The sequence below is a fragment of the Saccoglossus kowalevskii genome, chromosome 9 (assembly GCF_978046115.1).
Source record: "Saccoglossus kowalevskii chromosome 9, keSacKowa6.1, whole genome shotgun sequence".
NCBI classification, from domain to species: Eukaryota; Metazoa; Hemichordata; class Enteropneusta; family Harrimaniidae; genus Saccoglossus; species Saccoglossus kowalevskii.
Window position 1 is genome coordinate 19,635,955 of NC_140649.1, and position 13,158 is coordinate 19,649,112.

The window sequence follows — 13,158 nt, forward strand, 5'->3', positions numbered from 1 at the left end:
GGCCGTACATATAATACAAACTTGGCAAATAGATGCCACGATGGATATAAAATCACAGCGTTAGATTACTTATCTGTGCTATAATATAAGAAAAACTCGGTTCCGTCTCACCTTTGATGTAGTAAGGCTCTTTCGATTGGTAGGCCACAGAGTGCAGTCCAGCATGTTAATGGGCCATATCATATGCTGTCTTGATCGTGGATAGAACAGGATATAGACATATACTCACACTGCTTAAGTTAATAGCTTACACGTGGAACAACAGAAAATCACGAACTAGATAAGTAAATCGTCTTGTAAATCTCCACGGATATTTATTTTCAAATCAGCAATTAATGATTAAGCGGGAACTTGAATACCGAAGAGGATATGAGTATAATAGTAAACATATTTGCAATAACACTCAACATTCCGTAAATGTGATAAATTACCACTCATTAAGACATCGGACAGCCGACACGTGATCGCGTTTTCTGAATATTAGAAACTGACTACTTAAGTTGCCTGAATCATATCGGCATATACTAAGTTAGTGATTTTAGGGACTGCGTCATCGTATTTAATAGTACATTTCCTATTTATGTTACTTAAGTTTTAATTGACTCCAAAACATAAAAGTATCTTAATTTGAGGCATTTTGAGTCGAATTCATTTGCAATGCATTGTGGGCTAATAACTTGCTATTTAGAAAGACATTGTAAAAATGTAAATTTTCCATGTAATTTCTACCTTTGCATCTCAAAAAATAGTCTTATTTTTTCATCTACTCTTCAATTCGTCTCAAATCTCCTTATATATTGGTTATCTCGTGAACAACCTAAAACATCGTGCCGAATTAACTGTTATCAATGATACCGGGTTATTTAAATTTGCTAAATTGCGTATTTTATATTTCTTGATACAGTGATTTACAGTCATATACATAAAACACGATTGGAACTATTTCGGGATAAATGGATTCGCTTAAAATGTGCTACTGTAATGGTTTGTTTTCACAAAAATATTTTATTTGTTCGTTTTAGATTTTTTTCTGATAATTTCTTGTATTGATATCAGAAATGAGGAAATTAAGAACAATACTACCCTACAGTAGCACATTTTAAGCGAATCCAATTATCCCGAAATAGTTCCAATTGTGTTAATATTAACAGTTATTATGTTATACTAGTATATTACAAAGGTATGACGTCTGCTAGTTCATAAATGTCAGGACCTCAGCTGAGAAAACAAACATCGAATATTGTGGACTTAAATGACCGTAAATTGTAAGAATATCCTTTTCTTTCAATGGTCGCTTACAATCCTCCCTCTTTATGACTGGATGGGGGATAGGTTTAAGCGTCAGTCTCTAAGCATCCAGACCTGTCTCTGTGATCGTCGTCACCCCTTAGTTAAGCCACAGGCAGCGGGTGTTCATGTTTAATACGACTTTGCATTGCTGTATAAATCCAAGCCGGGCAAGTGGTGCTCGGAATGTGCGATAAAGCACGATGCGTTATACGGTTACAGCCTCTTGGCTATCATTGCAGTGCTCGGAATAGAAAGTTAAAATGAACGAGCAACCTTTAAAGAGGATCGTAAACACAAGTTTTTATTAGTAACGATATCTATAGAAATAGTTTGATGTTGTAAACGACAATTTTTTCGTTTGAGTTTCAAATATATGTATCAAAACAATTATTACTATGACCAGAATTAATTTCCGAAATAGTTAGAACAGTTTCAGTATGCGAAAAAAAAAATAGTTGTTCTTCTGACATTGACGGCATTGTCCCATTAGGTGTTTTATTCGAATATTAGCGCAATAACCCCGGCCGTCGTGTGTGTATGGCGCGTCTATTGGCATGGCTTTAAAATAAAATAAAACAAAATTTCAAGTTAATGCAGTAAATTAGTATTTTTTTTTCATTCGACTCTGATGTCATCACACAGTTACTATGTTAACCACAGCAAACAAAATACGTACATAGTAATAAGAGAAAATCCACACCACAACAGAGCACTAATATGCTGAAATACTTTCGTTAATCATAAATCGTGTGGTTTATTTGTAACGGACTTTGGTGACGATCAGCCGGTTACGAGCGTCACGTGTCAGTGGTTTGACGAGAACTAGTGTACCCAACGTTACCTGACATCTATGTATTACACTATCTAGTCGGTAGTTTGGCGATTTTCCGATCGTGTTCACCAACGAGATTGATAAATACAAACAAGGAATCGTCCGTGACGATAATCTTTCGTGATCGATGTCAGATATGTCTAAAAACACACATGTAAATTATTAAAAAGTAATTAGTATCCGCTTTATGAACTGACGGTCAAGATATTTCAGTTGAAAAATATTGTCCGCATCCAGGACCCGTAAGCGATTCACTGGTAAGGTGTGTATAAAAAGTCCAGGTTTTTCGCCTTCAACATCATGCCGATGTCTCGATCAAACATTTTACTCTGTTCCTCGGAGAAATGTTTTTTCCATTCCCCAATGACTCCCTTCTTGACACCTTTCATATCCGGGTCCTTATCTGTGCCGTCTGCGCGGAAACGGGACAGTCTCTTCACGGCTACTTCGTCCAATGGGTATCCGATAAATTCAGCAAGCGTACGAATCACGGTGTCGGGTTTCTGCATCAGATCCTCATAGGAGACGTGCAGGAAATTGTCGTCGTCGCGGTGTTTCAGCCATTCTGTCACGTGGTTCAACCAGGGGCCATACACAACTAGTCCTTCGGCGAAGTTCTGTACGAACGCCTCCCAGGGTATTGGCTCGCCGTCTTCACCAAGCGGGAGAGATGATTTCTCAAAACTATAGTAGTTGACGCACACATCTTTAGGGTTTCGCGATATATAAATAACCTTACATATTTTACCTTCGCGTAGCTTTTCGGGCACGATTGGGTAAGGTAGACGGGTTTTTATCAACCGGCGACTTGTTGTCATATCAGTGGGATCCGTGGCAAACATTTTTTTAGCTATACCAACAGCCCCCTCAGTATGAAACTGGCTGACGGACCATTCGAGTTGGGCCACAACTTTCCTTCCAGCGGCTTCAATGAGACCCCAGTTGTCGTACATCTCTCGGAGAAGCAGAGTCATGCGAGTGGCGCCAGACTTTGGAAATCCGACCACCAGTAAGTCCTCGTCTGTCAGCTCAAACTTGTCCAGTTCACGGTTTGTAAGTCTCGCTTCCTCTATATTTGGCGGTAAAAAGTAGCCTCTGTAAGACACAAAGCTGTCTGTTCCATGGGCTTCGGAACGTTTCCGTACGGACATGACGATACCGGTGTATATTGAATTGAATTATCGTCAACGGGCAAGGAATCGCTATTTTGGTCCAGCAGTCAGGCTCCGCGATGCAGTCTCTATCCTTATAATCTTAGCAGATCTTTCGAGTGGCAACGAAATATGCAGGAACGAACCACTACAGAAATAGGGATGAGCCATAATTATGACTTCACCATGGTAAATAAAGTCTGTACGCGACGCATGAGATTCATATCGAGCACAACGCGGTACAACGACTATGACCTTTTAATTGGCATTTTCAGTGTGTATATAACTTTTGGGACTTATGGTTTGACCTGTGCGTCCGTGTGTCCGTGCATGCATGCACCCGGACCCATATTTTAGTCATGCCTGGACTGATTACATTCAAACTTCACACATACATCATACATAATATTATACATATATGTACATCAAATTGTTTTATGATCTTATTCAAGATGGCAGCAATTTTTGTGCTGAAAAATTATCAAAATCAAGCATTTATGGATGGATTTTGTTCAAACATGGTGCATACGTTATGGAACCTTGATGCACGCAATTTTGCTTTTCAGATCTGATTTAAAATGGCCGACTAGCAGCCATTTTGTCTTAATGAATGCAGTTCTAGTGTCATATCTCTGCCATGCTTTGACTGATTATGTTCAAATTTTATATATTCATTATAAATCATGTCATGGATGTACAGATATATTTGTTTGATTCAAGATGGCCAAGTGGCGGCCATTTTTGTGCAAAAAAATCGTCAAAAAGAATTTCTGGCATTGTGGAACCAAATATTTGTCGTTTATGGATGGATTTTCGGCTATTTTGTTTTAATCAATGCGGTTCTAGAGTCGTATCTCTGGCATGATTTGACTGATTATTTTAAAATGTTATATATTCTTTCTACATCATGTTATAGATATACAGATGCATTCACAATGGACGATTAGTGGCTATATTTTTTAAATTAATGCTGCTCCACAGCAATATCTCTCAATATGGACAAGTACTCAATTGACAATCAGATACAAGACGACTGAATGTCAATCATTTCAGTGTTAACAAATCAGCATAATCAAGCATCAGCTTCTGGATCCATATCTCTGACATGTTTATGTTTGAACTACTAGTATATTACTGTACACAAAATTATATATCTTAAGTTTGATAACTAACGGAGACTGCGCCATGCATGGCTTGTTTTTACATGTTCTAACTTTCTGCGAACATGTTTCGTTCAGCATTTACTGGGAAGGTACTCTTTTTTGTTCCAAATAATGAACTAGTCCTGGTTACCAGCAAAGTTCTCTGTTTTGCCAAACACCGTACTCGTTTAATAGTTTCTTTGTTGTAAACAATTCCTGTTTACTAGAAAAGGACAGTTCTGAAAACCCGTTGTTCTAACACGATCCGAGGGGATAGTACAACTTTCCGTCTCATCATTTTAAAGTGGGACATTTTTGAGCAGCAACACCCTGGGTAAATTCTATATCGAATAAATACATGCTTACTCTACTGAACGATCTAAGCAGGTGAATTATGGTTGAATACAGCAAGTAGTTGACTATGGGACGTAGGGAAATCGGGTGTTATGTAACACACGTACGCTGTGGCAACACACAACCGGCGATGAGGCCAAGTGGGCCGCGAAAGTTTACTAGAACCTCGATACCATTAGCGTCCTCGTAGCCGACCTTTAACTATTATAATAATATATGTATAAAATGTCTTCAGCCCAACTGCACTGCCACCGGAACAAAACCTCGCATAGCTTGCAAACATACAATGCAGAATAAGGGCACGTCCTATAATAAGCAGCACAGCTTATAAAATAACTCCGGTTTATACTAAGCAGCACCTTACTGATTATTCTTTACACGTGACGTCTGGATGTGGTGACATCATGATTAGCCTGGTTAGTAATGGAATGCACTATCATAAAATGTCGAGAGTGCGGCTATAAAGTTCACGCGTAGCTTTCTTGTGCGCTCAGCTAATGTTCACTCTTAAGTTAAGTTTTTTGGATCAACCACATCAACGATTGACCCGAGCACGTCCACTTTCATCCAATATTTTTGGGTAGACAAGAACAATTGTAACTCGAAGTTCATAAAGAAAATTTTCTAAACAAACTCGAAGTTCCTTAACGCTATGGATATCCTTTATTAACAATATCCAAGCATCGTACCCAAACATTTAGATCGAGTAAACAGTGGCGTTAACGATTGTTGAGACTTTCGAGTTACAATTTTGTTGCCCCTCTCGACAAAGTAGTGAAAGTGAACGGGTTAACATTGTGCGTAGTCGAGTGAAAAAATAAGTATAACTCGACAGTAGGCGTAGTCGTCTCAATTGGACACACATATAAAACAGGGTTCACTAACGGGGACAACACGTGTTCTTCAGACATTCGAGACGTTTGACTGTTACCGAATACTGTCAGGTGTGCTTGTTGTAAGGAGACTTTTGTCGATGTTTTTTTAAGCTTTATGTTATATATATATATTTGTGTTTATACATCACTGAATATTAGGGGCATTACAATTAAAAATTATAGCGCGGTTTGTGTTTGGATAGCTTGGTAAATTCATCTCCATGTATAACATTTCTTGGCGCATAGGTGGTAGCTCTATAGGGTATAATCATCATTTCTTTACAGAGTGAAAAAATGTCATATCGTGTCTGACATCATGTCTTGATATATTTTTAAAAAAATTGCATTATAATGTTTCAATTTGAAAGTGCTGTATTCAGCGAGATTAAATCGCACTGACAATCTTGTGACGTATGGCTATTGTATTGTGCAGTTATTACCTGAGAAGAATAACACGACACGCGGGGCAGTTCTAGAACTACCCAGAGAATTATCATAAATATGTCTAATGATGAAACTTAAAAAGAAAACTATAATTTGTTATTGGCAATACCCGGCACTCGAACCCTGCTTTATTTAGATTAGCCACTTCTAAGCAGGTGATTGGTGGGAGGAATTGAGTGATGTGTGACAAATAAATGCGTGTATCAGGTTTGTCATGCCATGTACATCCGGGTATCCGATCCCTCGGGACTGTGATAAAACTAAGTTCTTACAATAAATATGTTGTTTTCCTTGTTGTTCATCCCCTCTTTCGCGCGTCTTTATCTCACCGTGTCTGTGCTGATGATGTGGTTCTCATTGCATTGCCTCCACTGACACTTCCAATAGATATTTCAAAGATAAATGGGTAAACTTTACTTTCTGTTCCATTTTTTTGTTACGACATCAAACAATATTTACTGTACATTTCATGAGCACAAAGACATCATTCTATGACAACTCAAAGTAATCAATTCAATTTTTTAACCAAAATAAGGATTGTCTCGTTTAAATTAACTTGATACAGTCAGATGATACATATGTTAGTAATAATAATAAGAACGGCCGCCTTTTGTCGATGAAGCCGACTGAGTCTGCGCAGAAGATCAGTTACGCTCACCATACATATCATACTTGTTAAATACTAGCGCACGTATTTCGCATTTCTTCGTGTCTTGTTTCGTGCAGCAACGGTAATTTGTGGTGGGTGTGCAAATCCAATTATTTTTAAATAACTGCCATGATCATTACTTTGTTCCGACACATACTTACAAATAAAGTATAAATTGTTATTATGAACGCTATATCTTCAAGCGCCCAAAACGCACTAGATTATTTGCAAGATGCGATGTCATGTGATGCTTTTTTCAAAAATCAAATCTGCATGATTCCTATTCAGCTAGTCGTGGTATAATCGCTAAATGAACCTCTAATAAATATGTATATACCAATCTATGGTTTGATAGTTCGATATGTGACCATTGATTGAAACACCATAAATTACTGAAAAAAAAAAAAAAACTTGTGCTCGCTCTGTGTTTTTTTCCCATGTGTGCGGGCATTGCTAGTATAGTCGCACCAGAAAACGGCCTTTTGTGAGAATAACATATGGATGGATCTGAGCAGCTGTCTGAATGATCAACACATTGTTATCGGAAGCTGTTTACAACAATCATGACAACTGATGGTTCATTCCGCTATCTACACTTACATGTATGTCACAGAGTTATTTGTACGCTGTATCGTATGTCTGCTGTTAATTGATTGGCCGCTGCTTCAACTATTTATAAATCAGATCACAATGACCCCACGGTTAATTATTATTGTTGATGACTGAGAGCACAGACTCGGAGTTATAGATCCGTATTGCAAGTGATTGACAGTCGAATTCGATACTGCTTCGTGGAGTCAAATATAAATGATACTTTCAAAAATTGAAACAGAAAACTCAAGCAACATTTACGAGCAATTTGAACTTGGTCGATTATGTTTCTTACCAGGAAGTGCCACGTCGACGCTTCACGTTCTCTTCAATGTGGGTCCCATGGGACGTGCTCAACGCGTGTGAATACATGAACTTTGAACCTGAAGCAACAATGTTTGAGGTGATCATGTTTTTTTTTCTTGTTGGTGAACATATGGATGGTAGCGGCTACGCAGCCATGTCGTTGGGATTTCAGAACATATATATGACGTACAATCACGTATCTTACGTCGAATTAATTGAGCAACCAATGGTGAAGTGTTCGTCATTTTCATAGATGTATACCAACAAAAAGATGTTTGAAGGCCCTAATGTTCATCAGTATAGAATAAAGGTATCATGCCACTAATTAACCAATGGCTGCTCGTAGTTCCAATTTAAATGCCTTGCAAGAACCAATGAAATTATTTAAATATTTTTTTTCTCAGGTGCTCCCTGTTTGAGGGCGTAATCACCTGGGTCAAAGGTGAGACCAACATGTGGTCTTTTGTTTACTACTTAGCGGCTGTGTACCTGTGGGTTTATTCTGTGTGTATTTGGATGTTCTAATCTTGGTGTTTTTCCAGTGATTTCTCTAGGTGCAATCCAAATACAGTAGGCGTGTCTTGTTTACCTGAGATTTGTAAGAGTTTGAGCTGGCCAACATGTTAGTTTTTTTCATATGGTTGATTACTGGCATGTTGATTTCCCATTTTTGAGCCATGTTTTCAACTTTCGTCATCATTTTCATATAGCAATCTCGTCATATGTAAACATTGTCGTCTATGGAAATTCAATTAGTGGTATGAGCCCTAAAACCACGTTGTTAAAGTCATGGAAATCTGTTTGAATGGTGCTGAGTCAACTTCCTGAATTCGTAGCGCCCCCTGTGTCTAGAGTATGTATAATGAAACGTTAACTGTTTCATCAACAAGGGAACGTGTTGCGGACTCACTCGTTAGCGCTCCAACCGAAGTGACTGATTGTCCAAGCTCTGTGTACAACAGGTTATGTCCATACTGGCGCAGATTTATTTCTCGCAGATAAGCAGGTAGGGTTTTGTATCAGGATCATACATGCTGGGTTCCCGGGGCTGGGTTAAAGGTGCATTTCAGTTTGTGCATACATTTAGTGCAGAGTGAAAAGATCAAAACTCGCAATTTGAAGAGCGCATTGAGTTGTGAGTAAATCCGACTGTTGATAAATCTCGCCCATGGGTATCCCGACGATTGACTCATTTTAGTCACAAGGAAAACACAGAGCCAGGATAGCCACACAATGACTGTTTTCATATGCGCTATCAAATCAGCTTCCTGTTTTATAATTGGTCTTGTTATATTGTCATCAAATTAAATACACCATTGAATAATGTTTTATATAATTAATTAATTTAGTAAAATTGATATTTATTTATTTTATATATTTAGCACACACAGCGGTTAGTTGTCGACCATTAGAAAATCTAAGGGATAAGGTAGATTTCAAAAAGAGAGAAAAATGTGCGATTATTACATAAAACTGTGACAATTGCAGTTACCGGTATTACGTTTAGTTATAAAACACACACACATTTGACAGAAGAAAGCCATCGCTATTTTATAAAACACCATCCTAAAACACATACAGATATACTATAATCATGGTAAAAAGGGCCAATATGAAACATAATTCATAGATCCATAGAGTGCCTCTCACACCAATATCCGAAATTACTGGTCGCTAAAGTCCATCATGTATGCACTCTATGGACAGTGGTTTTCATTGGCAATACGATCGCGAGTCGGTGTGCGATGCCCATTATCAAATGCCGTCCTGCAACCTAACTATGAAAGTCTGGCAACTAAAATAATAATTATGCGTTTGACTACTAGTAGCCACGATATTCCATGTGTAGTCGGGAGCTCTCATCGGGTTGTCATAGTAACAAACTTGCCTCCTGCCACCAGCTTTGTTTTGGTTAGAACATAGCTTGTTGTGTTGTAGGTATGTCTACAGAGTAGAATACTCTGAGCACGTGAGTTTCTAAGCTCTGGGGCACTATCTACATCAAGTTATTATTGACACACTTTCAAAACTTTGGTGTACTGCAAGTACTGCCAAATGATTATACACTCCCATCTAACGGTATGCTTTTCTTTCACAACTGCATTTATAGCGTCAGACATGAACGTTGACACAATTTAATAGTGCAAAACTTCTGAATAAATTTGTACATTTTATGTCATCATAATTTGTAGTTTTTATAGTTACGTTGTTCCCAAATATATATTATTTTTTGTAGAAGCAGCATTAAGGGGTTCATTTCAGCTCAGAAAGACTAGAAACGCGGTCAGATGCGTACCACGTTTGTTTTCAATTGTGGCTTAACTTTTTAATCCAATGAACAACTGATCGAACTAACGCGACTATAACGTAATTACGAGATGTCTTTTATTATTTCATGAAATAATAGTGCGAGATGTACACAGTGAGTAGTATTAGTTGGGTCGTAGTTTATTTTCTTTTTTCTTGGTTAAATAATCTCCACAAATGTAACAAAACATGTGCAAGATATTTCTGTGTTCATTCCCCATACTCTGTAATTATGAACCAAACAATAATAGAGATAGCTAAAATGCTCATTTAAATATCAGCTTCAAGTATTCTTATATCAAGTTTTTAATTGCATTCATGATTGTCTACACAAACTACGAAGCGTCCACACAAAGGAACACTGTCGACGCCAACATTGCCATTTGACATTTATAGGAAAATTGTCACATATTCTGTGAAAATTCAAAGTTGCAATTGCTCATTATATATTCAGAAATGAAGATTTGTTATGTTAGAAGTGTCCAACGTGTCGGCCAGTAACATGTTGTCACCCCTCGGTGTTTTTTTCTGTATTTATAAATCTTGCAACAATCTGAAAAAACATAAACAAGCGAGTCAAAATTTAATTATAGGTGTTGATTTTACTCGTATAAATGTATTCTAGGTTTAAGTGCAAGTGCAAGTTTTCCTAGTCACTCACAGATTGTAATATTATCACAAATATTGGTTTAACTATACAATTCATTATAATATGGACTCAAGGTTTGACAAGTTTTCCACATCACATATTGTGTTATACTTTGTAATACAAGGGAAGGCATATCACATAAATATAGCACACGGCAAAGATTCGAACTCGCGCAACGAAAAAAGCCCCGACTAACAGCGTCTTAATGAACGCGCCCTCACAGTGACTAGTTGGAGATGTGTAAGCCAAGGTCAGTATGACCTATTCAGCACGGCCAATGATCTGGATGTTAGACTATTGGTTTATAACACATGCCAGTTACTGGATATCAATATAATCGTCGGATTACAGCAGAATATTACCAACGCAGTCAACGTTTTCTCCTGAACTGTGACCCGGATATGTTAATAAATGTATTGTGAATAAAACCACACGCTCTATTCAAGTAGCAGTAGCAGATACTGCATAGCACTCACTCAAGCATTTCTATTTATTGTTAAACACAATGCTAATACTTGGCGCCCCACTTGTATAAACTGCCCCACTGGATACACGTTGACCTCCTCAGTACAATAATTAAGCTAAAACACAGCTCCACTTTACTGTGAATGCTTGCCGCTTATCGTGTCTGAAGAATAATTCAGAATAAACGAGGTAAACCCGCTCTTTTGTTTCATGATACAAGTAGCTATATTGCTACTATATAATCAGTTACGGCTCTATGTAGTGCATTGTTTAGCACTGAGGTACTCTCGGCTAGTTCTATATTTAGGTGAACTACCCAGTGTGCATTGCGGTGATATTCTGCTGGCGCATGACTTGCCATCGATACAATCGGTATTAAATAAGTGCACTGGAAATGAAGCTGTTACTATTACTTGTATTTGTTATTCAGATTTCACAAACAGGTAGGTTACTGAATACATGCCATATACTGAATAATGAGTATTATGAAAGAAGATCTAGTTATGTAACAACTTCGACGTTCTGTTTTTTACCAGATGTTACTTCCGCGTTCAGAAACTTTTTCTTGAGAGAGCATGCTCAAGGACGTTTAATACACGTCCAGCAAACTGACGTAGCTGTGATCGTAATACAGAAACCATCATTCAAGCTGTCATATAAAGCAAAAATAAAAGTTGAAGCACAATTAAAACAACGAAGACTTGATACAACTGGCAGTGCCTTTGTTTACTGTACGTGCTTTGAATGATGATAGGCAAAAAAACACCGGAACACAGATCGCTTCAAAGTCAGTTCTGTTAATGTTATCCTATTGTAAACCAGAAATAAAAATCTGATTGTACGTTGGTTATTTGCTCTGAGATTATAAAGACATTATTCTGATCTAATATTAGGTGAGTAATACAGAGATTAAATCACATATCCAAAGTATTTCGTTAACAAACGAAATTGTCATCATGACTAGTTTGGTCGTTGTAAATATTAAATCTGTTGATGTAATGTTACATGTTATTCAGGTTTTCATAGAAGTCATCGCACTGGTAAACCGGGGAAAGGGGTGAATTGACTTGACAAACGCTTTAACAGATCAAAAATTAATTTTCTGCAAATATGATCATAGTTATGATAAATAGCGCATTTCATTTATGATAGAACGTACGAACTATTGAACTTTGCGATAATAAACTCAAACTCAGGGGTTTACATACATTTTAGCAAAATGAAAACAATTGTTTTGAGTAAATGGGATATGAGTTTATTAATTATTAACAAATTGATATAATACATGATAATAACAATAATAGTAGTAGAACGTTTGAATCTCAATAGTATTCTGAATATTCTCATAGTTGGTAATAGTTGCAAATTTATGTTAATGATAGATACATAAAGATACAGCTAAAAATTGTTATTTTCAAATTGTTACATAATGGTCATGATTTTACAGTAAAATCAAGGAACGTTATAATTTTAGAAATACGTTTCTGTGCACTGCAAAATGGTTTTCAAGTGTGTTATGTGTGGGATCCCTATGCCCCGAGTCATAGCTTAATCAACGATCTTTATATATACGCCCGCAATGAATACTCGTGATGTCAGCAGACACAAGTGATTGCCTCCAGATTTCTGGATCAATCCAAGCAGCAGGCCGTAACCACTATGTGTACTATGTTATCTTTTTCTCATTAGCATTTTCAGGAATGCTGTGGATTTCCACAATATATCCTCTAATATAATGTTCAATATCAGTATTACAAATGTCCATATCTATTATTCGCCTTAACTGATTTTTGCTGTTAAATTGGTGTTGCATTTTCTCGAACTTATTGTTAATATAATTCATTGATCGTTTAATTTCCATGGTTTTATCATCCACTATTGTAATCGTTTATTAATGATGCTGTCTTTGGTTGTGACGGGAGATAAGTAGGCACTTCTGTTTGTGACTCTGTGGTAGTGTTATTCACAAGTACAGCTTCAATTAACGCCATGTTTGCTGAGTCTCCATCCCCTGCATTCACGGGGATCTGCAAGATTTTAACAATATTTTTTTTTCATTTATTTACCTTCAAGTCCCTGATTGTGTCACAAGTCTGATTGTGT

General features: G+C 37.2%; 1 protein-coding gene and 1 long non-coding RNA gene across 2 annotated transcripts; one reads left to right on the forward strand and one right to left on the reverse strand.

The window, feature by feature from the left end:
- Positions 1-2,373: 2,373 nt before the first annotated feature.
- LOC102809140 (sulfotransferase 1B1-like) lies at positions 2,374-3,273 on the reverse strand. The gene has a single exon (XM_006820606.3). It carries the CDS (start codon positions 3,271-3,273, stop codon positions 2,374-2,376), a length of 900 nt encoding a protein of 299 aa, XP_006820669.1.
- An 8,107-nt stretch (positions 3,274-11,380) lies between these two features.
- LOC146738947 (uncharacterized) lies at positions 11,381-11,896 on the forward strand. The gene is made up of 2 exons (XR_014930391.1): positions 11,381-11,498; positions 11,592-11,896. It is a non-coding gene; the product is annotated as an uncharacterized LOC146738947 (long non-coding RNA).
- Positions 11,897-13,158: the final 1,262 nt, after the last annotated feature.

Bases quoted from the DNA above. Each gene is read 5' to 3' on its own strand.
- LOC102809140 (XM_006820606.3), bottom strand. From the start codon at position 3,273: ATGTCCGTACGGAAACGTTCCGAAGCCCATGGAACAGACAGCTTTGTG.